This window comes from Mustela lutreola, chromosome 7 (genome assembly GCF_030435805.1).
Source record: "Mustela lutreola isolate mMusLut2 chromosome 7, mMusLut2.pri, whole genome shotgun sequence".
In the NCBI taxonomy this organism is placed as follows: Eukaryota; Metazoa; Chordata; class Mammalia; order Carnivora; family Mustelidae; genus Mustela; species Mustela lutreola.
Genome location: NC_081296.1, coordinates 25607494 through 25633340, shown reverse-complemented (window position 1 = coordinate 25633340; position 25847 = coordinate 25607494). Strand labels below are relative to the sequence as shown.

At 44.7% G+C, this 25847-nt stretch overlaps 1 protein-coding gene across 1 annotated transcript in view; it reads left to right on the top strand.

Annotated features, from left to right (window-relative positions):
- Positions 1 to 9005: 9005 nt before the first annotated feature.
- The window catches only part of CHSY1 (chondroitin sulfate synthase 1), a 70895-nt gene continuing 54053 nt past the window's right edge, over positions 9006 to 25847 (top strand). The window contains exons 1-2 of the mRNA XM_059180170.1: positions 9006 to 9408; positions 24527 to 25022. Coding sequence (XP_059036153.1) covers positions 9095 to 9408; positions 24527 to 25022 — 810 coding nt within the window. The 5' untranslated portion in view covers positions 9006 to 9094. The remainder of the gene's footprint in view (positions 9409 to 24526; positions 25023 to 25847) is intronic.

Below are 25847 nucleotides of genomic sequence, written 5' to 3'. Positions count from 1 at the left end.
TCCAACAATATATTAAAAAGAATCACACACCATAGTCAAGTGGGATTTATTCCCAGAAGCAGGGTGGCTTAACATTCACAAAATGATCAGTGTGATACATCACATCAAGAAGAGAAAAGATAAAAACCATACGATCGGGGTTGCTCGGTGGCTCAGTCGTTAAGCGTCTGCCTTCGGCTCAGCTCACGGTCCTGGAGTCCTTGCATCCAGCTCTGTGTCAGGTTCCCTCCTCGGTGGGAGGTCTGCTTCTCCCTTTCTTGCTTCCTCTTGTTTGTGTTCCCTCTCTCGTTGTCTCTCTCTGTCAGATAAATAAATAAAATAAAAAAAGAGAGAACACCCTACCATCATGTTCATAGATACAGAAAAAGCATTTGACAAAGTACAACATCCATTCATGATAAAAACCCTCAACAAAGTAGGTTTAGAGGAAACATACTTCAACATAATAAAGAGCATATATGACAAACCCACACCTAACATCATAGTCAATGGTGAAAAACTGAGAGTCTTTCCCCTAATACCAGGAACAAGACAGTGATGTCCACTCTCACCACTTCTATTCAGCATAGTACTGGAAGTCCTAGCCATAGCAGCCAGACAACATAAAGAAATGTAAAGCATCTGAATTGGTAAAGAAGAAGCAAAACACTCACTATTCACAGATGATATAATAATATATATAGGAAATACTAAAGACTCTACCAAAGCACTATTAAAACTAATAAACGAGTTCAGTAAATTTGCAGGATACAGACTCAATGAGCAGGAATCTGTTGCATTCCTATACACTAATAATGAAGCACCAGAAAGTGAAAATTAAGAAAATCCCATTTATTGCTGCACCAGAACCAATAAAGTATCTAGAAATAAACTTAACCAAAGAGGTGAAAGACCTGTCTTCTGAAAACTATAGACCACTGATAAAAGAAACTCAAGATGACATAAAGAAATGTGAAGACATTCCAGGCTCGTGGATTGGAAAAAGAAATATTGTTAAAATGTCCATACAACCCAAAGCACTCTACAAATTTAATGAAATCCCTATCAAAATGCCAGCAGCATTTTTCAGAGAACTAGAATGAACAGTCCTAAAATCTGTATGGAACCACAGAAGACCTTGAATAGTCAAAGCAATCTTGAAAAATAAAAATAAAAGTGGAGGTATCACAACTCCAGATTTCAAGTTATATTGCACAGTGGTAATAATTAAAACAGTATGGTACTGGCATAAAAACAGACACATGGATCTATAGAATAGAACACAGAACCCAGATTATAAGAGTTAATTTTTGCAGCAATTATATGAGTTAATTTTTGACAAAGGAGGAATAGCTAACGGGGGAAAAGACAGTCTCTTCAAAAATGGTGTTGGGAAAACTGATCAGTTACGTGCAAAGGAATGAAACTGGACCACTTTTTCACACTACATACAAAAATGAGCTCAAAATGGGTTCAAGACCTGAAATGATGTGAGACCTGAAACCATAAAAATCCTAGAAGAGAGCTCAGGCAGCAATCTCTCCAACACTGGCTGTAGCAAGATTTTTCTAGCTATGTCTCCTGAGGTTCCCAGAAGGGAGGTGGGTAGGAGGATGAGGAAAATAGGAAATGGGGATTCTAGAGTAACTTGTCATGATGGAAACAGATGATATTTAAAAAGACCACGTCTAGCTTGTGATAATAAAGCATACTAGCTTTGAGTCTCCTCCTGCACTTGCCAGGCGGGAGGGCACATTTTCAGACTGCCCTCTGAGTTCAGGCGTGGGTGGGGGGCCTTTCTTGGGGGGGACACAACAAAGGCAAACATGAGCAGATGACCACATCAGCCCCAGTTCATACGAGCGCAAATGTGTGGTGGTGTTTGGAGGAGAATTGTGAAGACGAGGTTTGGGCCTCAAACATCGGCTTCAAGGGCCGGCAGATGAGCTTCTCCAGTATGAACTCCTCTGCAGCTGTGATCCCAGGCAGAAGCAGGAGAAAGCTCCTCCCTTAGCATCTACTACCACGTGCAATCCGTTTACATTGGCTCGTCGTTATCATGGTGGGTGAAATCGACCCATTTCCCACATGAAAGCAGAGATCCCTGGCTCTCAAAACTCTCTGAGTAACAAAATCTCATGGGGGAGCTCGTTAAAACAGACACCAGTCACACTTCCCATTTCTCATTCAGCTTCAGGATGCAAGGGGTCGATCCTAACTGGCCCTTTAGCTCAACTCCTCTCATGTCACAGTTTCACCAAATGGTTGGCCATAAATACAAGACCGGGGTATCGCCTTGGAAGATTCTGGTAAAGTCAGGTCATTAGAAACAGGTTATTAGTAACCATAAAATAAAAAATCTGACTATTCTCTTTGGATCCAAGATTACAGATCTGCACTTACCAGGAATAGCCATACACCACAAGAGGGCGCCATTGTCACAATGTTCTGATAATGCCCGCCCCGCCCCCCCCCCTTTATTGTGTTTAAGACTGTGTTACTCCAAAATAATTTGGACAGATTGATTCTTTCTTTTGAATGCTTAAAGGTACACACACACAAAGGACAAGGCACGAAGCCCCAAGATTATAGAAGAACCAGGAATAAAGTACAAGATGGAACTAGGATTTAAAAAAAAAATGGAGAAATAGATTCTGAAAGAATATAGGCATTTTGATGGTTTGAGTAGGCTCTTCATGCCTTTTCCATGCCGATAGAACACTTGCAATGATGTTAGGGAAAGCTGCCTAGTAAAATTTTGGTTAGCTCTCTGAAATTGCCATTTTAACTGATCCTTAAGTGGTGAGAGACGAAACTTGGGGGTATTTTTGCCTAGAATCTGAGACATTCTGGCCTGGGGTATTGGCTAATAGGCTGGTGGTGCCCCCCACAGAGCTAACCTGGTTTCATCTCTCTGGGTGCCTGGTCCCACTTCCATTAAACAAGGGCGGTCGCACCAAATCAGGTGTCAGAGAGAACCCAGGGTCTTTGGTCATCAGTGCTCTGCTAACATCATCTTTGGGCTTCAACTGGTGGGAAATTGGTACCTTTCCTTGGAGGGTTTGAGAGATCATACAATCATGTAACAAAAAACCAGATGAAAATTTAAGTCCCCGCTGGGAAATCTCACTCCCTTTTTTTCCTTTCAACCACCAAGCCCCACACTTGGAGGGTGTTTTTGTTTTGTTTTGTTTTTTAGTTAAAAAAAAAAAGATTTATTTATTTATTAATTTAAGGGAGGAAGAGAGTAAGCATGTGAGTGGGGCAGGGGGATACAGAGGGAGAGAAACGCAAGCTGATTCCCTGCCAATGCAGGGCTTGATCTCAAGACCCAGGGAGCATGACCTGAGCCAAAATCAAGAGTTGGACACTCAGTGGGTTGAGCCATCCAGGTACCCCCAAACCTGCAGGTTTTATTCTCTTCGGGTGTTTTGTTATGAAAACCCTACAAAAATCCCTATTCTGTTTGCTCTTTGTTCTGTCCCTCTCCCCTCTCAGGGGGAAGGAGTGCTTCCTTGCTCTGTTTGACATCGGCAGATGATTTCATTCTCTGGGTTGTTGTTTCTTTGTCTATTCCCCATGAAATGAAACGGACACTTGGGTCTCATCTTTTAGTGCCACAAACACTACGGCAGAGAATAACTATGGACAAGGGTCATTTTGTACTTGTATGGCGGGAGAACAAATTCCCAGAAGTGGCATTGCTGGGTCAAAACTCAATGAACTCAGAACTTGCCATTTTGACCAAATCGCTCTCTAAGTGGGTATGACTTCGCTCCCAGACTGTCAGAAAGTGTCTTCCTCCAGACTCTCCAACAGAGTGCATCACGTACCATTTTTATTTCAAACTCCTGTAGAGACCTTAATACCAGGTCTGGATAATCACCCTTCTAACTCATCAGATGGGCATGGGAGTGTTTATGACCCTGGCGTGGGCATGACCCCAGGGTGTGTGCAAGGTCAAAGGCATGGGATCATTTGAGCTGGTGGGTGTTTTCCCATTCTTGCTTTGCCCTTCGTGTGTTTGTGGATCTGAATTTCTGCTGCCTCCATTCAGAGCTCAAACCTTCTCCTGCAGCTTGAATATTTTATTTCCCAAGCAATTTTATGCTTCATTAGGCCATGAGTAAAACAGAGAAGAGTCCAAACTGCACGTTGATGGAACATTTCCGCGAGGCGCCCAGGCCTGACCACTGTATGCGGTCCTCAGGTGGTGATGCTGCTGGCTAGCTGACCAGTGACTGGGTTCTGGTGGTGGGTGGGGGCGCGACACTCCCTCCCCCCCATGGAATGGAAGCTTTGTCTTTGTGCAAACTTTCCAGCTGTGGAAACTCTGGCACCGCTCTGAAGATAAATGGCATTTCTTGGCAATGGACGGGAAAGGCAAACTTCTCTGCTATTCAGGGATTAAGTCTTAGCCTAGAAGCAAACTGTCCCCAGCCTCTGTGGGGAGGTTATCTTCCAGAGAACATTCAGGCAGTTTCTCAATAGCAGCCTGTGCTGGCGTCAGCCAATGTTTTCTAGTTAGTGAGATTACATCCCATCCGGCCAGCACACAGAGTCGTGCTGAATTTCTTCTGTCTCTCAAACACACACATAATGACTCAGTATCTGACAGAAGGAATGGACAAAGCTGATAAGCAGACCAAAGAAGCATGAAGAACATTCTAGCATGACCAGTGTTGGATCCACTCCCATCTGGAAGCCAGAACATAAGCCACAGTCGATTGCCCTTTCCTGCGTCTGCCTGGAAATGCTGCAAACAGAAGGAAATATTGAGCAAAGTAATTAGCTAATGAGGGCCTTAAATGCCTGTTTAATAGTGGCATTAATAATAAAGCAAAGTTTTATTGGGTTAATAGAGGTTAAGTGGCAATCTTAGTAAAATGGTCATTATAGATTTTCTTCTTTGCAGGGACTGAACAGAACTTCTGAAAAGACGGATTATTACAACTCCCTCTCCTGCATTTGCTCCTTCTCAAAAGAGGTATTTCTAAAGGTTTTAAAAATGATTACCACCCTTTTTTGCAGGGCCCCCTGTCTGCGGCAGGAGTCCAGGGGCTGCGTCTTTAAAGAAGCCCTTACAGGGAACTCTGTCAGTTGCTCAAGGCTTGCTGCCAACAGACAATTGAGGTATTTACCAAGGGTTTCCAAGAAATTGCTGCAAATTATATGAAATGTTATACCTGTTACAGGCGTTCAATGTATTAGCAACAGAAAAAAATGTAACGCGTGTGGAGACAGAGTTCCAATTTGTGAGAAAGTGTTCAGGAACGTAGGTGGAGATGAATTTTAATTACATGTCATAGAGAATCACACTGCATGAAAGCAGACAGGAAGTTAGATCATGTGGCGTTTTTTGAGCAAATTTCTAAATGTCAGTTGAGAATCACTGAGAAGGAACTTTTAAAACGAGATCCATGGAAAGACCCGTTGGGACACCAGAACACTGAGGCCCTGAGTGGGGACACAGCGAGTCCCGATGGGACTTCCTCACACAGAAGGAAGACCGGAACACCCACTCTGTACTTGACCCAGCCCCGGCCCCCATCTCAGGTGGGGTGTATGCAGTGGGGAGACGTCATCCTTTAATAACTCTCTAGTTTGGGGTTTCCCTTACAAGTTTTTCTGATTGTGGTTAACACTGCCCCCCTCTTTTTTTCTTTTTAAATATTTCATTTATTTATTTGAGAGAGAGCGAGAGAGAGCGAGCGCGAGCACCAGTAGGGGGAGGAGCGGAGGGAGAAGCAGACTCCCCACTTAGCAGGGAACCCCTTCCCAAGGCTTGGTCTCAGGAACCTGAGATGGTGACCTGAGCGGAAGGTCGATGTTAAACTGTCTTAGCTACCCGCGTGCCCCACCACTACCTCTTTTTTTGTTTTTTAAAGGTTTTATCTATTCATTCGGAAGATATACAGACACACACACAGAGGGGGAGAGAGAGAGAGAGCACAAGTAGGGGGAGAGGCAGAGGGAGAAGCAGTCTCCCCGCTGAGCTGGGAGCCAGACATGAGGCTCGATTCCAGGGCCTGGGGATCATGACCTGAGCCAAAGGCAGACGCTTAAGTATCTTAGCCACCCAGGTGCCCCACTACCCCCTTTTTAAATGAGAAAAATGGTCAATGAGTCCCTTAAATTAAGAGGGCTCCTGGTACTGTGAAATTGAGAAATCGTTCCTCCCTCAGTTTACTGAGGCAAAATGCCTATGAAACCCCATCTCCCTAGATCCTTGCCAGTAATGATGGTGCAGGGACTGACAGGGCTGGTATCTAACAGGCAGGCTTCCATACTGGACTTACCGACCCTCTTTGGCCCTTTGGGTCTTTGGCTGTCACTGAAGTCCTTGGTTCCAGGCATTGGCCTCCGGCCAGGATAGCTCTGCCTCAAAAGGGGGGCCTTGATGGGTAGGACACCTTTAGAAGCTTCCCCAGGAAAATTGCCTCAGCAATTCAGCTGCTGTTCCCCCTCTCTGTCCCCAGTATGGAGGTGTGCCCTGACCCAGTATGGAGGCTCCTGGGGTCCCTGGCTGTCTTATAGGTCCTTGGCTCCTTCCTCCCACCATCCCTGGACTGGCATTCCTCTGCTTTTCCTTGGAGGAATTCACCTGTGTCCTATTTTCCTGGTCCAGGCTGCTCTACCTTCAAGGGCCAGGCTTTATGGAGAACAGGGAGTCTTCTAAATCATGAAGGAGACACTTCCATTGAGACCCCAGATGAGGTAGGTGACGTTATTGATCTAGGGGGCACAGGGACAAGTAGGAACCAAGGAATCGAGGAGGACAAAACATTCCACATCCTTACAACGTTAAGTTTCATCACATGTTTATGTACTTTTCATCAGATTTCAGTCTAGAAGAGGACATATAGAGACGTTTAAAGCAGGTTAGAAAATATTGAACTCATTCAGTATGTCACCAGATTGAACATCTGTGTCTTGCCAGATTCCTGCTTTATGGAAATCATTGTGAATTATGGGGCTGTTGCTGAATTTGGGGCATCTGGTGACTACTTGGCATTTGTGGCTTATGGTCTTACTGGAAACCCCTTTGGATGGTTTTCGAGCCTATAATTCATGGTTATATGTTCTGTATTTTTCCCGAGACTACTGCTGGAGTCCTGTGTTCACTGTATAATGAGTATTTTATTTTTAGATGTGGATCACCTCTTAGGGAGGGAGTCTGTGGGGAAGGTGGGTAATGAACTATTTTTGAAATAAATAATAAGTGCCAAAGAATGTGGTAATATCCAAGGAATAAAACAACAGTGACCGCCATTCAGTTGCAGAGATTGTGTCTGTATCTCCCACAATTTACCACGTTCAGCTGTGTATTATTTCAAACATTTGGTCATATTAACCACAAGGAAAGATCCAAAGGATTACCCCCAAGCATGCTTACTTTCTGTCCCTAATTCCTGGATTCATTTGGGGGAAATGAAGGGGACCTCTCAGGCCCAGGAAAACACTTTGCTCTCCAGGAGTTTCATTAGAAAACCCCAAAGTATTGGCGACTAGGTAACAAGACTAATATTTGCTCTATACAAACATTTGTTGTATGGACACTTTCTCAGCTTTTGTAGCTTTAGCTGAGTTTTTTTTGTCCCCCCTAAAGAGGAAATGTATAAAATTTAAACTCCATCCTAGAGAATCCGTTATTCAAAACCTGTCTTAGAAATCCACGGCATTTTTATGGATGAACTGTGTAAAAATATTGACAAAGATTCAGGTAGGTTTGGGGTGCTAACCGACAATCTGCCCACAAAGAATGTAAATAAAAGTAGTGTTTACCATCCACAGGATTAACATCACCTACCATTTCTCCAACATCCATTAAATGCTAGCACTGTTAGGAGCTTGGACATTAAATATGGCCTTTTTTTTTTTTTTTTAAACTTAGAAACTAGGGGCAGGGAACAGGTAAGTGAATTCACGGTTCACTCTCCAAGCATGCACGTCTCAAACGGCTCCTGAACTGTTTATTCTATATGCGCTCGCTCCTGCCCACAGAACGGCGGGAACAAAGGTACAGTGTGAATCGGGAAGACGCGGACAAGGTAGACGGTCAGGTCCGCCTGGCTGAAGGGCAGGGCGTGGGGAGCGGGGTTTATCTGAGGACAGTTTCAGAGAGGGCACGAGCGCTTCGTGCCGAGTTCGGGGACCAAGAAGCCCCTTCTTCAAAGATCCCTCTTCAGCTTCGCGCTGGCAGTGCATCTCTCAGGATGGGGCCGCCTGGGGGGCACGGTCCCCGGGAGGGGACACCCTGGGGCCGGTGCTGGGCGCCGCCGCCAGGAGCCCGAGCGCGGACCGGCGGGGGCGTGGTCGCCGGGCGGATAACGGGCTGCAGGGCGCCGCGGTCCGGGCCCCCGCCCGCGCCCAGCCCGGCCCCACAACCCCTCCGCCCCGGCTGCCGAGCCGCAGACCGTGCGGGCGGGGCAGAGCGGGGCTGGGGCCGCGCGCGCCGGGAGGCTTTTTTTTTTTTTTTTTTTTGTCAAACTTTGGCCACGTGAACCGCCCCCCATTCACTTTTGCGCCAATCCGGCGGCGCGGACGGATCCCGAGAGGGGCCAGGCTCCGCCGCCGCTGAGGCCCCTTCATAATGCGCCGTGCGTGACGTGAGGGGCTCCTGTTGCAATGGCGAGCTAAGCCGGAGGATGTGCAGCTGCGGCGGCGGCGCCGGCCACGAAGAGGACGGGGGCGGGCGCAGCGCTAGCGGAGCCGAGCCAGCCGAGAGACGCGGGCGGGGCGGGACGGGGGTGCGGACTCCGCTGCCACAGCCGTCGCCGTCGCGCTGGCCCCGCGCCCTCGCGCGCGAGCGGGAAGAGCCGCCCCCGCGTCGCGCTCGAGCCGCCACCGGCGCGCGCTGGGCATGGTCCCCTCTTAAAGGCGCAGGCCGAGGCGGTGGGGGTGGGCGTGCGGAACAAAGCGGCGGCGTGGTGCCTACGGACGGCTCGGGGGCCACGATGGGCGCGGCGGGCCCGCGGCGGCCGCGGCGCTGCCCGGGCCGGGCCTCGCGGCGCTAGGGCGGGCTGGCCTCCGCGGGCGGGGGCGGCGGGCTGAGGGCGCGCGGAGCCTGCGGCGGCGGCGGCAGCGGCGGCCCGGCGGGCAGAGCGGCACGGGCATGGCCGCGCGCGGCCGGCGCGCCTGGCTCAGCGTGCTGCTCGGGCTCGTGCTGGGCTTCGTGCTGGCCTCGCGGCTCGTCCTGCCCCGCGCCTCTGAGCTGAAGCGAGCGGGCCCGCGGCGCCGAGCCAGCCCCGAGGGCTGCCGGCCAGGGCAGGCGGCGGCGGCGGCTTCCCAGGCCGGCGGGGCGCGCGGGGCGCAGCTCTGGCCTCACGGCCCGGCCTCGGATGGCGGCCCGCGCGACAGTAACTTTCTCTTCGTGGGAGTCATGACCGCCCAGAAATACCTGCAGACCCGCGCCGTGGCCGCCTACAGGTGAGTGAGTCCCTGCTGTCTGGACTCCGACTCCTGTATTCAGCATCCCGGTGGGCGGCCCTGCCGGTACTCTCTTGGCTTGAGCCTCTTCCTGCTTTCCAGACCGCAAGCTCCCGGGGTGCGTGTGGGATCGGGGTGCCCCTTGGGCTATGGTTGTCCGACATTGGAAACAGAGGTCAGAGGCGGGATGGTGAATGCGACGCCCAAGAGTATGGGCTTTGGGGTCAGGTGGACCAGGTTGGCTCCCGTGGGTGTGGTCCTCAGCCTGACTTTGTGTAAGGCACTTCAGCTTTCTCCGTCCAAGCCGCCTTCTTTGTGAAATAGGTCTGACTGAACATACCTCCCTCGAAAGGTTGTTGGGAAACTCTTAGGACGCAGTATCTGTGATAGTAGTGGCAGTGGTGGTTATCGTTTGATTCTCTGAAATAGGTACCTTTGCTCTTGCAGAGCGAGAGGGGAGGTAAGTTAATGTAGTTAGAGCTCTAACATAGCATACTTGTAGATATCAAGGGGCTGCCAGCTACACACTCGATCCCACCAGTCTGTTGAGTTAATGGAAAGAGAACCTTGGGAAAAGTAGTTCTTGGCCCATGGTAGATTCGGGCTTAACTATCTCCGTTTGGGGATATGTGTGTGTTATCCAGTATCTGGGTCCTTGTTGGCCATATGAGTCATAAAAGTGACTGGAATCATGGTCAGGATTAACAGAGGGATTAACCAAAGTAACCTTTAGAAGGGCGATGATTTTGGAATGGCAGATTTGTGCTGGAGTGAATTTGAGGTAGGAGAAGGGTGTGGATCCAGTAAAGGGATTTAATGGAACCTTGTATGTGTGAAGTACAGAAATGCTCTCCATGTGGAGAAGATTTGGGATTCATTCAGCCACAGAACAAACCAACGCAGGGAGGTCCTCTGAGAAGGAACTTTAGAGCCCTCAGCGCTGAGCAAGGCCAAGCTGGTTGCTCTTGGTTCTTTCTTTTCTTTTTTTAAAAGATTTTATTTATTTATTTGACAGACAGAGAACACAAGTAGGCAGAGAGGCAGGCAGAGAGCCCGACGCAGGGCTCAATCCCAGGACTCTGAGATCATGACCTGAGCTGAACGCAGAGGCTTTAACCCACTGAGCCAACCAGGTGCCCCGGTTGCTATTGGTTCTTAATTTATAGCCAATCCTTTGAAACTTTGGCTTTTAAATTTAATCCTGGTCTAAATGTGCAGGCATTAGATATGAGGGGAAAAGCATATATGGATCTTTATTCCTCTAAGGGAAGAAGTACAAGATTGAAAAAGAAGACAAAGAGCAATGGAGAATGTCAGCACTCTCAGTGCATTGACTCCCCATTCCTGCATCTTTCTGTGAGGATCATATTTAAGTCCAGAGCCTAGGTTCTGCCGGGAAGGATACTGAGTGCCTGAGAAACCTTAGAATGTAGTCACTTAGTATAAAATTAGACTGTGTTAGTGATTTAGGAGTCCCCAGGTGAAGATTTACTCCCAGATCTTCCATGAATTACATGGAATTTTATGCAGATGGTTCTTTTTGCCAAGAGAAATGGCTACATCTGAAATCAGGGATGGGCTGTATAAATTGTTCAGAGAATGGTTTTGAAATGTAAGCCTACATAACTGCCATTGGGTGACAAGCCCTGCGAACTTGCAACTCTGGAGATGATTATCAAAGTAGTTTGGACAAATATTATATTGCCCACCAAACAGATATATTTTCATGGATTCAGAGTCAGTATAGACAAACCAGTAGGGGTCCTGGTACACCAGCAGTACTCAGAAAATGTAACACAAACTGGACCTACTCTTCTACACTTGGAGATGATCTTTTCCCTAAGCCCACGCTTGACACTCTGACTTTTGGTCTCCTTTTCCAAGTCTCCTACCTCATCTTTTTTGGATGCAGGATTTTTATCTCATTGTTTATTTTCTTTTGGACACTTAATGGAAAGTAGAAACACAATTTGCCATCTGGCCCCAGTTCTTCCTCCTTTGTGACAACTCTGCCTTTCTGATAAAGGGAAAACCCTTATGAGGAAACAGTTTATCCTACCCAGGCATCTGTCAGCTTTCCTGCAGCTCTTTCATCTTTTGATCTCAAAAAGTCCCATTACTTGAAGCTTGGGGGTGGACTTAGCTTTCCCATTAAGATCCTCTGCCTCAAGCCTCTGTTTAGGCCATTTGCAGGAGATGGCCCAATACAGTTTTAGTCTTAAGGAACTTTGGGGGAAGGCCTGAATTGGGAGGGAGGTTACAGTGTGTAATTGATTATGGCTCTGCTGTGCTTTGCAACCCAGGCCGAAACTCCATACTCAGCTCTTAAAACGGAAGTTGCACGCCGTTTGGCATAAAAGTCGGTTTGAATCTTAACAGGTAGAACTGTAGTTTGGCACTGGGTGTGCTCAGTTCTAACTTCTCTCCTAAGAGGCAAATTCATTCTATACCTTTAGAAAAACTTGAATGTTTTTTAGTCTAATTTTTTTTTTTCTTTTCAAAGAAAATTAGTTTGGCTTTATGGATGTAAGGAGATGCTGGCATTTTTAGTAATCTTATGCTAAGGTACTGAAAATATCAGAATTTAGGTCTGGCTACTAGTAATTGTTTGAGGTCCAGAAGGGAAATCTAAAGCCTTTGGGAAATTCAATGAGCTATGCCTGTCTGCACTAAAGTTAGTGCATTTTAATGATGGAACAGCCCCATCATTGCAGACTTGTACTTTCTCGACCTGCCAAATGCTTGAAGTGGTGAGAAGGGCCACCAAGGAATGTTAGCAGTGCAGCAACGGCTGATAGCATGCAAGAAACAGCATATATATATATATGGATGCATTTATATATATATCTAAAATTTATTTATTTATTTGACAGAGAGAGACAGCCAGAGACGGAACACAAGCAGCAGGGAGAGAGAGAGAGAAGCAGGCTTCCTGCTGAGAAGGGAGCCCGATGAGCAGGGAATCTCCTTCGGGACTTGATCCCAGGACCCTGGGGTCATGACCTGAGCCAAATGCAAAGGCTTACCTACTGAGCCACCCAGATGCCCCAAGAAACAGCTTTTAAAAACCAGGCACAACAAACCTCAAAGTGTAGCTGATCAGAGTCTGACCAGGGCTAGTTTCTTCCATAGGCCCTGAGCAGACACCATAGCTGTTAAGTTCATAGGAGTGATCCTGGTTCCTAAAAGTACTCAGTTACACTTAAGATTCATCCCTTTATTCAACAAATACATACATGGGTCCTCTGTGTCGAGACTCTGTCGAGGACACAATGGTGAAGATGCTTGTTCTCGTGGCGCTTCTGTATTAGTGGGAACCAAGATGCTGAAAGAGTTAATGATGGGCACTATGGAGAAAATAAAACGGTAAGGAAAGAGTGGGGTGGTGTCTAGAGAACTTAGGATTTGGGCTGCAGTCTGGTGGTGAGGAACTTGTTCTGTGAGTATCACTGAGGAGCAGGGGAGCAGAGGGAAGAGCTGATAGGTTACAGACAACAACCACCTTGGAAGGGAATAAAAGAAGGGAAATAAAAGAAAGCGGATGAGGCCTGATAATGTCTGGTCTCCTGGAATTTTTCCTAGGTGAATTAGAAAGCCTTTGGAGGGTTTAGACAGGAAAGGGAGGTGATGGCGTTATGTTCTAAAAGTTAATTCTGCCCATTGTGTGGAGATCGGATTGTAGAGAAGCAGGGAGATTTTAGGAGGTGGTCTGGCTGGAGGTGGGGGTGGCAGGGGGCGGCTGTGGTGGCTGTGGCCATGGAAAGATGTGGAGAATTCCAGGGGATCTGCTGGAGCAGAGCTCAGATGTGCTGACTGAACGCGGGTTGAGTGGTGAGGCATCAATAGTGCCTTCCAGGGTCTTGCCTTGAAAGACAAGTGTGAGTGGTTGTATTACTTACTGAGCTGGGTAAGGACGTGAGTCAACAGGTCTGGTTTTGCACAGGAAAAGTTTGAGGAAGGCCTTTAGACATGCAGGTGGATGTATCCTTAGCTTTGTAAATGCAGTGAATTTATGAAGAGGTTGAGAAAAGATTTACATCTGAGGTGGCTATGGTGCTGGAGCTCTGAAGCCTGCCGGAGGCCTCTGGGTTGCTGGGTTCTGCAAACGCATCAGGAAAGTTGTTTGGACTCATCTACAGAGTATTTGTATTCTCGGTCATTTCACTTCGGAATGGTACCTGATTCCTCCAGAGGGATGTATTGTGCCAGGTAGTAACAGATCATCAGATCCCCTGTGTTCCTTGTGTCTTTTGTTACTAGCTACAGTTCATATTATTTCTGTATTTTTTCCTTTGTTCTTAGTTTGATAGAAATTCATGTAGTTCAGTTTTTACTTTTCTGATTTTGGGGTTCCCCCCACCCTTCCCTGTCCCAAGCTCAAAAAATTAATGCCCTGGAGAGATTTTTTTTTTTAAAGATTTTTTTTAATAATTTGAGAGGGAGAGGCAGAGAGATCACAAGCATGGGGAAAAGCAGAGGGAAAGGGAGAAGAGGGAGAAGCAGGCTCCCCGCCAACCTGGGAGCCCGATGTGGGGCTCCATTCCAGAACCTGGAGAACATGACCTGAGGTGAAGGCAGGCACTCAACCATCTGAGCCACCCAGGTGTCCTCCTGTAGAGATTTAAAAAGCAATATTTTTTCCCCCTGATTCTAGAAAGGGTAGAAATCATCTCAATCTCATTTCCCCCCCAAACAGTACATTGTCTTAGCAGCATCTGTTTAATAAGCTCCCTTTTCCCTACCAGTATGAAATGCCATCTTCATCATACTCAGAATTCCTGGGTATGTTTTGGACTTCTTATTCTGTTCCAGAGATCTTTCCCTCTGTTCTTATGCCAGTACCACCCTTTGAAATTATTGGAAGTCGAATAATTTTTTAATATCCGGTAGACAAGTTTTTTGTTCCTCTTCTGTTTCAAACATTTCTTGGCTATACTTACCTGTTCTTGCCAGGAGAGTTTTGATACCATTTGGATTTTCTTTTTAATTAATGGTTTGATAAAAAAGAGAAAACATGCATACTTTGCTTTTTAGTCCTTTCTTTTGCCCAGAACTCTAAGCTAATCCAACACCTTATATTTGTCTTGGTTTTTACCTCCCCTGGGCTGAAGATGGGGAACCGTTTTGTTCTTTCTCCACTTTCTCAGAGGAAAGCGGTGGATGGTTTCCCTTCTTTGCCCTGGGAGTGATAAAGGGCACCATTAAAGATTAGCATCAGTCTGTAGGGAACTGTGGGAAGAAAGTTTGAGAAACACTAGCTGTAGCTATAGGAATCTTGTTGCAAGATGTTGTAGTAGTTAATGGCCTCTTCCGAATGCTTTCAGTGAAGGCACACTGTTCTTTTACCAACCTTAATGAGCAAACCTGAGTCCCTTTTCTTACTCTTGAACTCAGTAAACCATGCTTATCTTGAAACAGTTTAGAGTAATACTTTCTCAGCTAGAATTCAGTTTGGCAAAAACTCACTGCCTTCTATAATCCAGATAACTGACCTGTAAATGAACTTTTGAGCACAACCCCTTTCACATTGTGAATTACCTGTCTAAGGTGACTAGAGGACTCTGCAAGCCCTGAACGTGAGTTTAGCTTTTTATGTCATGGTTCCAGATCTTGGTGCCCTCAAATAGTTAGAATATTGCAATGATAGCTGTGGTTGTCAGCAGAAGTTTATACAGGGTTGTGTTTTCATCACATGGCTAGTTTCACTTCCCTTTTTCCTTCATTAAGCTGCTCTGTATTGAAAACAGATTAATAGTTCTATCCTGGCAGGGTGTGTCTTCTAGGGAGGGAAAGAAATGGTAATACTGATGAGGAGGGCCTACAGGGTGCCTGAACCTTAACTGCTGTGGGGACACAGCACAAAGAGGCCTGCACTGATTATGAAGGGGATCAGGAAGGGCCTTGCCCACACACTCCTGCCCCCTTTCCCTCACTTAGTCTTGAAGGAGTTTTCAAGGCAGAGACAACAGATTCCTGGAAATGTGGAAGAGCAGGAAGTAGTGAAGGAACAAGGGGATTGTACATTTTGCGGCTGGGATCTGAAATTTAGCATTTCCTCTAGAATTTTTCAAAGGGATTTAAAGATGTGCTCAAAGATCTATGCATGGAGTGGAAATTTATTTTTTTCTTTTCTTTTTTTTTTTTTTCTAAAGATTTTATTTATATATCTGAGAAAGACACAGGGAAAGAGGGAACACAAGCAAGGGAGTGGGAGAGGGAGAAGCAGGCTTCCTGCTGAGCAGGGAGCCTGATGCGGGGTTCCATCCCAGGACCCTGGATGATAATCTGAGCCGAAGGCAGACACTTAATGACTAAGCCACCCAGGTGCCCGGAAATTTTCAATGTCTTCAGTGTCCTGCATTAGGAACTGTGGACCATAATTGATTTTGCTGATTTATCCATATTGTGACCCGCTTCTCTAGCCATAAAAACGATGTGGCTGAAATATGTGTACTGAAATGAAGAGCGATTCACAATATATTTAAATTAAGCAAGACTAGGGTATAAAATTATATTCTGGGTATGAAGCCACTCTTGTTTAAAATCAAAGAAAATAATCTGTATGTGTAGTATAGAAAAGAAAATGTGACAGAATATATACACAGTGATGTTCAGTGATTTTTCATATTCTTCTTGGCCCTTTTGAGTTTTTCTGCAGTGAACACTTACTTTGTAGTAAAGCTACAGAACTAGAGCATAAAAAAAAAAAAAAAAAAAAAAGGAGGAGAGGACAGCTCTTGGAAGGGAATGGAAGTGCAGTTTTGAGTGTGTTGAATTGTAGGTGCCTGCAACGGTGCTGGGCACAGGTGGTGCCCTGGGCTTGGGTCTGAGATCATTCTGGTTTCAGTAAGTAGCAGTTAATCCTGTCCTGATAAAGTATTCGGATACTGTAACTGTATTTACCTTAGTTCCGTAACTTCACAATTCCAGGTAGTGCTTGGGAGAATCAGGTGACAGAATTTTTAATGTGAGGGCCCTGGCTTCCACACACGAATGTAAATATTCAGTGTCTTCATCTGTCCTGCATGTGGATGGAATTGGGGGAACAAGAAATTTAGTTACGATTTAAAAGTAATGAAGCTCTCCCATCTACTCATCTTAACTAGGTGTCATTTCTAAAACCTCTGTAGCTGTGATATTTGTTCTGTAACCAAGTACCTTGGTTTGTGGATGATTAAAAAGAAGAAGGTATGGGGCTTCTGGGTGGCTCAGTCAGTTAAGTGTCTGCCTTTGGCTCAGGTCATGATCCTGGGGTCCTGGGATGGAGCCTCGCCTATGTGGAGCCTGCTTCTTCCTCTCCCTTTGCCCTCCCCTGCGAAATGGTTCCCCCTCTCCTCCCCCATCCAAATAAATAAATAAAAGGTTTTGTGGGTTTTTTTTAAAGGTGTATTCTGCTGATTTGGTGTCGACCCTGGGTTTGCAAACCCAGCACCTGAGGATTGTTGAAAATATATTTGTCCGTGGCATTAAAACAATTGCTTTGTAAGTTGAGCCTAGGTGTGAGGGCTGCTTTTGTGTTGGGATTTTCTTCTGTTTCCAGCCTACTGCTGGAAAGTGATCTGGCAGGATTTACAGTAGTGAAGGGACCCAAACGGAATGAGGCTTTCAGAAGCTACCTTCAGAGTAGAGTTTCTGACTGACTTTCAACTAATCCAGCTCAGACTCGAAAGAGGTGTCCTCAGTGGACAGGTTTCTGCCAGGCAGACGCAGTGGAAGTGGCTGAAGTGGGTGTAAGGTTGCCCTCCTTTTCTGGGATGACTGTTTTCTCAGCCTCCTCAATGGAGGAGGGACTGCAAAGAAAACGTGGGTGATAACCTGGAAAAAAGTGTGCGGGATGAAGGCGGCAGCAGAGGCTTTGGAATCAGACCCCATTTGAGTTCTGGCTTCAACATTTATTAGCTCTATGATCACGGGAAGTTATTTACCTAGCCTTGTGCCCCAGTTTCCTCATCTGTGAAATGTGGGTAACGGTACCGCACACTGCATAGAATTGTCACAGGCTGAGTTTCTCATGCCCGCAGCGCAGTGCCCTGCACCAGGTGACTGCTTGGCTGAAGGGTGGCTGTGGGCTGCTGTTCAGCGGGTTGATACCACGAAGTGCCTTGGTACAGGAGACTGACTTGCAAAAGCAGTCGGCCAAAGTGGGTTCAGGGTGGTTTTATTGTTTGTGTCAAAGAACACTTTTTGTTGCTGCTGTTTTTTGTGTGGCTTTGTTTGCTTAGATTTAAATTTGAAATGAATTTTGTTCATGTGTGATTAAGAATTAGTTGCATATTTACACTTTTAAATGTACGGTGGCAAAACAAACCATCTAAGGTCGCTCTCCCAACATTTGAAGCTTTGGAAATGTATCATGAGACCAGAATTCTCCTTCTATTATTAACACTCCAAATTTTAATTCTTAGGTTTCAAAGAGGGCGTTTTTGTGGTCTGTGCTGAAGAGTATTTCCATTGTTTGCTGTGAACCTGGGCTCAAAGGACAGGTTGCTGGTAGCCCTTAATATCTTGGAACTGCCTCCTGGGCTAGTGCCCAGGCCATTGTTGAGGTGGGAAGCTGTAATCCACCCGGCAGGAGGAAAAAAAGTCTTAATGCTTCTTTTCACCTTAGGCCCACTTTTTAGGATTAGTGGTAAAGAGTATAATTTGATTTGTCTTAAAAAATTTTTTTTTCCCACTGTTTTATGATTTCTGTTCTCTTTCCCCACCTACTTCCAAAAGAATTGAGATTTCTCACGTCATAAGTTTACGCAGTAAGGCAGTTAGAGACTTTAAAAGAGGAAGCCATGCATCCGGAAACCACATAAGAGGAAGAGAAACCAGCTCAGTACGCTCCATCCTCATACCCGCACAGGACAGAGATAGTGGACTGAGTAATGCTTACAGCATCCGGCCCGAGGGCATTCCTTCAGCTCCAGGAGAGGCCTTGAGTTACCACTTGGTAGCTTTGGAAGACCTCTGAGTTCCCAAGGTCTGATCAAGTTCAAGTGCATGGCTGCTCTGACTGGCAGCAAAGAATTGCCCTCCATGTACTTTTTTGGGAGGGTGAGCTCAGACTGCTGCTCCATCAAACTTGTGCTTCCTATAAGGACACTCACTACCTGTGACTTCCTTTCCCTCCCCTGGACCCTGCGGGACAAGTTTCTGTCAGGTCTTAGTGTCTGGAATATCTCTCTTACTTAACCCTGAGCAGTGGGACAGAGTCCTGCAACATCTCTTGGTTGCCCACTGTTTGGGACCCACCATTATCAGACAGAGAGACCATGTGATGGCAGTTGGTCTCACCACGTGGGCTCCCCCTTCAGGGTGGCATCTTTTCAGAGGACTCCAGTTGGTTCCCCGTTTCCCACGGGCATAGAGCCAAGTAGGCAGCCCCTACCAGGATTTCGCCATCCCTGGTACCAGTACTGGTATCCCGCTCTGACTACTTTTGTTTTTCTTTGGCTTTATTTTCTTGCTCTTGTTTTCATGCTGTATTCCTTTTGGTTAAGTTATTAAATTTCTTCTGTTATAGGGAAGAATATAAACATATGCCTTTAATTCCCATTATCTATCAGTTCTATAAGGGGAAAAAATGATGTTCTCCCTTCCATGACTCCAAATTCTGAGATGATTTGATCAATATGAGTCCTTTCAAACTTACCACTATAACTGTCTGGCAATGTATTTAGTTGTTTTTTTGGGGAAATCACAGAAGATCTCCCCTTTTTACTTGTAAAAATTACTGTAGCTATTAAAATTTTAAAAATGTGAAAGTAATCTCACTCCATTTTTCTTTTAGTTTTTGTCCATTGTGTAGAATAAAAAAATGTTTATTACAAAAGTAGCATTTTCTGATGTCAAATCTTTTCATTTCTGTGGATGCTCTCTAGCTTAAAGTTTTTTTCCAGATTTAAACAAAAAACAAAAAACTTTCCCCCCAGCTCTGACTATACTTATTTGTTGCAGAAAATTTAGAAAATGTAGAAAATATGAAGAAAATTAAATGTCTTCTGATCCTCCATCCAAAAATAACCACAGTAAACACTCTGGGGTAAAATTGTAAAATATTTTATTTTTGTATGTGTACTTTTGTTCCCTTAATAGTACACATCACAGGGATGTACCCTTGCCTGCTTGTTAAATTTACCCATGTATTATGAATGTGAACTTAGGATGGGAGTCACGCTGTGGATGCAGTTTTGTACACAAATGTATTTTATGTAGTTTTTCTTAAAATGATAACAGAAAGGAAGACTATGAAGTCCTGAGTCAGCAAAGGCATTCCTTAGCGAAGCTAATATTGTCCAGCTGCAGCACTTAACTGTGATTTAACTCGGTGTAGGGATAGTGTTTAGAGGCCTGGAGGAAAAGATGATAGCTTACTTGGCTCTCTCCAGTTTCAGTTGTCGTATCTGTGCTTTAGCAAGAGTTGGTTATCCGTGCATTGAAAATTGAGCTTGCTGGCAAGGACCTCTGCAAATGTTCTGTGGTTTCAATTAAGGGAGCATTCTTTGCTCCTGGTAACAAACTCGTCGATGGCAAAGTTGACATTTGCTTATGAAAATAAGGAGCTTGACCTGTTTCTGTCTCGAAAGGAGGGCCAGCTTGCTTCCTCAGCAGTGTCTCCTTTACTTCTTTTCCATCACTAAGGCACCCCGCCCCTCCCCCCCGGCCCCCCAGGATGGTGAATCATGATTCCTGTTCCAGAACACTCGATCTTTCCTGAGCTCTTGAAGCCAAAGATACCCTCAATGAAAAGATCATACTTTCTTAAGGTTGGAGGATTTACAGAAACTTTTTGAGAGATTTCTCTCCAACCACCAGTCATTTAGAACAGAAAAGGGCAGCCTGAGGTTTTTCCCTGGGTTACCTAAAAAGGAAAAGATAATAATTGGGTGGAGTTACCATAAAACTGCAGAGAGGCTTTTAAGGATGGTTTGAGGTTAGATTGTCTGTTTTTAAAATTAATTGGTTTCTCTTCTTGGACAAATTACATGATTTCAAGTCATGGTATAGGCGTTAATCGCCTCAGCGAGGGTGGTTCTCGAGAGAGGCTGGCGCTTGCTGTCCGTGTCCTGTGTGCTGCAGCAGGTAGGAGCCCAGACGCAAAGGCACTCTGATGCTCGGGCTAATAGGAAGGATTCTGGCGTTTCAGAAGTGAAAACACTTTTAAAAGTTAAAGTCTCAGTAGGCTTCTACCCTAACGCTGTCTAAGATTGACAGTAAAGCGGAATTCTCCTAGATCACTCGAGTGTCAGGTTTTTAGCCAGAAGTGGTGAGGGGTGGCGTTTTCCATAATGTCTGCACACTGGTTGTCGTCCTGTAACTGATTGCAGCATGTTCAGCCCACACTCCCCTGTGCCCTTCATTTTCTCTTTCACTGTCTTACTTTATTTGCACACTCCTGGCTTCCCTAATAAGTCGCACTTACATAATGCTTCCTGCGTGCTGGGCAGACGTGAGCACTTTAGGTCGAAGAATCCACTGGCCCTCACATCAACCCTATGAGGCAGGTAGTGTTATTCCCCAGCTTACAGACAAGGAAGGGGAGGCACACTGTGCCTTATCCCAAAGTGGAGCCAGGACTCTCACCCCAGGAGCCTGATTCTAGAACTCACGCTCTGAACCTGTGTGTTGTCTCTTGAGGAGGTGGTTCCTTTGGAGGCAGACATTGTCTTACCCTCCCCATGTCTCCGGTAATGTCGTGGTACTTTAGTATCTTAATGGCTTCTGGGGTTGGCTCCTTCTGCACTTAACATTTTAAACTTGGTCTGTTTTATTAATCACATTGTAGTTCAGAAGCAATGGGGTGGAAGCTAAAGTTAGGTTGATTTTATTCACTATTCATGTATAATCGATTATGAGATAATGCAGAGTGTTTATAACTTAAATTTCAGAAGTACTGTGAATGGTAGTGTATTTTAACTCCATCACGCCTGTGAATTTTACCTCTTAATTGTTTTCTGGTTGTGGTTTGAGTAAGTCAGGCTCTTTTTCAGCGTGTAGGGATCGTAGTAGATAGTAGTGTGTGTCTTATGGAAAGTGACACTTTAAGTCACTTTTTTCATGCAAGTGAGCAGGATGTATTGACTTCTTTTATGTGCCAACTATCGAAATTAATTACTTTTTCAAAGAATTGTTGTGACTGCCAAACAGAAATCATTTCTACTGAAGGAAGGAATCGGGGCTCCTTGACCAGTTGGGGGTCCTCTTAGTACATCTTCATTGTCACCAAGTTCCTGGGGTTGGGAAGCCGTCTGCCCTCTAGATACCACGTCGGAAGGGGGTCTTCAGGGTATTGTACATTCTGTGTTGGTTGTAGTTCATTCTCATTTTTGAAAGAGACTTGTCTCTTTATGGAAAGGGTGGGTTTCTTTTTTAATTAATTGCCTTGCTCCGGCCATGTTCACTTTTCATCCCTTTTTTTAGGAGCTTATGTGAAAATTTGTGGAAATGCAGTACAGTCCCTGTGACAGCATCTAGAGTCCATATATGCCGAATTCTTTGTTAAAGAATTTTGTAAATGGCCTAAGACTCTATAGGTCCATTTTAAATCCATAGGCATAAAGGGAAAAACATTATTGCTACTGTTAAGACTGCTACTGTCTTAACAGTAGCAGTAATGTTTTTCCCTTAAACATCATTTTGAGATGTACATTTCCCTGTCCCCACATTTTTTTTTTTTTTAAATTTTTTTTTTTTTTTTTTTTTTTTTTTAAGATTTTATTTATTTATTTGACAGAGAGAAATCACAAGTAGATGGAGAGGCAGGCAGAGAGAGAGAGAGAGGGAAACAGGCTCCCTGCTGAGCAGAGAGCCCGATGTGGGACTCGATCCCAGGACCCCGAGATCATGACCTGAGCCGAAGGCAGCGGCTTAACCCACTGAGCCACCCAGGCGCCCTCCCTGTCCCCACATTTTAACATCGCTGAAATCAGGATGCATTTTACAATTGCATCATGTGATTAAGAATGTCACCTTTTTTCTTTGTTACTGGTACAAAAAACAGTGGTGTGTCTTATAGTCGAATCCTAGTTTTAATGAAAAACGATGTATGTGTAGTCCTCAGATTTTTTGAGAAGCATGTTTGACAGAAAGTTCGTTTGAAGTCATTTTGTATTCCTTACAATTTGGGTTAGGAATTGAATTTAAAAACCAGTAACTTCTTTTTAAGTGCATCATTGTAGATTGTTTATAAAATTACAAAAATAATACTGTGCTTTAGAAATTTAGTTTTGTAGCTGAAAAAGTTCTGGAGGCAGAGGGTGGTGATGCTGAAGTATGTTGGGGATGTGTTTAATGCTCCACTGAACATTACTCTTAAAAAATGGTTAAGATGGTAAATTTCAAGTTACGTGTATTTTATCACAGTTAACATTTTTTCCAAAAAAAGTAATATTATGCTTATAAAAAGTTTCCTCCATTTAGAGAGATACAGAATAAAGAAAGTTTTCTTTATCCCTTCCCCCATCCTTCTCATTTCCCTACTTCTGTACCCCTTCACCAGAGGTTTGGTGTGTACCTTTTTCGACTATTTCTCTCCCTAAGACTTTCCATTTAAGATATGTGTAATTTTCGTTGACTCGTCAAGTTCACTTTTCACCACCACAATACATATAAGTGTAACAGATAAGTAAAATAAAAACATATTGGGGAGACAGTCACCTGGGAGGGGTCCTTTTTTTTTTTTTTTTTATCTTATTAGGGCTATATTGATTGCTTCATTCACATACTGTGATGTTTTTCCTAGAAGTGGTCTATGTAAGTGTATTTTGTAGCTGGACTGCTTCTAGTATAAAGAAGGCACAGGGACAGATGTAACATGGTGGCCTTAAATCAGTTGTTCAGCAGCAGGAGTCCTGACTTTTTCCTTCTGCAGTGGGTGGAACAGTTAGCCCTGATGACACCATGTCTGGGTGGCTGTAGCAGTTCTCTGCTGGTGGCCTCAGCTGGCTCCTCCACCCCTGAGGACTGCGGGAAGCCCAGCTTTCATCCGCGTCTGGTCTGCCCCATTCTTTCGGTAGCTGGTACTGTTGAGGGGCCCCAGCTCTAGGGGGCCTGCTCCCCTCGTGGCAACCTGCCCTGTCCCCACGTGCCACTTCCTGGGCCTGTTTCTCATCCTCGATGTTCACTTGGGTCTTGGGGAAGCGATCTGTGCACTGTATGTCTATTTTGTGTTCTTTCTGTATGCTCTTCATGGCTGTGCACCTTTCTTTCAGGGTGCTGGTTTTAATTCATACCAGTAAGCCCATTGGTGTGTGACTGCCTTGATAAATGTCTGTCTCTCCTGATGACAGCTCTGTGAGTTGGCCGTCGGTGTTATGCTTGCTCACTGTGCATCACCCTGGCTTTGCACAGACTTGGCACTTGATGTGCATTCAAAGAAGCTTTGTTGAATGAAGAATTTGATTTTTTTTTTAATTTAATTTTACTTAAATTCAATTTAGTTAACATGTAGTGTATTATTAGTTTTAGAGGTAGAGTGTAAGGATTCATCAGTTGTATATAACACCCAGTGCTCATTGCATCAAGTGCCCTCCTTAATGCCCATCACCCAGTTACCCCACCTCCCCTGCAGCAATTCTCAGTCTGTTTTCTATAGTTAAGAATCTCTTGTGGTTTGTCTTCCTCTCTGATTTCTTCTTATTTTACTATCTAAGCGAAAAAAAAAATCAATTAGAGAAAGACGGTTATCATATGATTTTATCATATGTGGAATTTAAGAAATAAAACCAGAGGATCATAGGGGAAGAGAGGAAAAAAAGGAATTTGATTTTTGATTATCTTACAGAGTGGAGAAGTTTGTGGGTAAGGGCTTGGTAAGTATCAGAAAATTTACAGGGAGATCTAGACCTCAGTGCCCTGCCAATTTGGTTTTCAGACACAGCTAAAACTTATTTATCCTGGAACTATTTGAACACTTCATCGTTTTTTTTTTGTTGGAATTCTTTTGAAAATGAATTTGAGCTTTGCAATACCCTTTAGCCTGGGTTTCTTTCAAGGGGAGGCAAACAGATCAAGTAGTTTTTTGTCATTCCTTTTGAACACACAGTCATTCAGCATGAGTAGATATGTGAATTTCTGGAAATGAGAAGCTTGAAATAAACTGTTCTCTCACTGATACTTATTTTAATTCCAGAACATGGTCCAAGACAATTCCTGGGAAAGTCGAATTCTTCTCTAGTGAGGGTTCAGACACATCGATACCAATCCCGGTAGTGCCACTACGGGGCGTGGACGACTCCTACCCACCCCAGAAGAAGTCTTTCATGATGCTCAAGTACATGCATGACCACTACTTGGACAAGTATGAATGGTTTATGAGAGCAGATGATGACGTGTACATCAAAGGAGACCGTCTGGAGAATTTTCTGAGGAGTTTGAATAGCAGTGAGCCCCTCTTTCTCGGGCAGACAGGACTGGGCACCACGGAAGAAATGGGGAAACTTGCCCTGGAACCTGGTGAGAACTTCTGCATGGGGGGGCCCGGTGTGATCATGAGCCGGGAGGTTCTCCGGAGAATGGTACCGCACATTGGAAAGTGTCTCCGGGAAATGTACACTACTCACGAGGACGTGGAGGTGGGAAGATGTGTCCGGAGGTTTGCGGGGGTGCAGTGTGTCTGGTCTTATGAGGTAAGGACAGAAAAAAAAAAAAATCTGTTAATTTCATCATTAGTTCCGAACCAATCCTAGGAAATGAGTGATGATATCTTCTTTAAGGCTCAGAGTTGGTATGAGGGTATTATTAACATTTTTACCCAAGTTTTTAAAATTTGAATTCCTTCTTTGTATCTTTTATCCTTCATTTTTAGAACATACTTTCTATTCTTTGACCTGATACCTTAGTGAATAAATAATGGCATTTGGAGCCCAAAGAAATGATATGGTTTACTGTAGGTAACAGCAATATTTTTATGATTATCCAGAACATTCATTTAATCTGACTTCCTCTGATTCTGCCGGTGTGATTCTAAGTGTGTCAAGGTTCCCTTTCCCTCTTCTCCTGAAGGCCTGACTTTTCTGTTCATGTTGACCCACACAGTTTTGAAACTCAGCATGTTTAGAATTTATAAAAATGAGTAATGATTTAAAAAAAAAAGCCAATTGCATTTGACTTTACATTTATTTAAAACCTTGACTTTTTAGACAATATTTGTGACCTGGAAGTTTGCAATATGGTTGTTCTCTTCCGAATAGTTGGTAGGCAGTCTCGGAGTTATCTTGACACACAAGTGCAATTTTTGGTAGGAAGTCTACTTGTAGAGGTTTTGTCTTTAAATGTTCTCGAGAACATGAGTTCGCTTTTGACTTTTCTTTGTTTTTATTGGCAGATGTGCAACTCTTGCCTGCAGTTACAGGATCTGATATTAGTCAGAGTGGAAAAAATTATTTAGGTTGTGTTGTGTTTAGATTGATAAATTACCCATAGTTGTGAGGAACAGAGGGAACTTATAGACC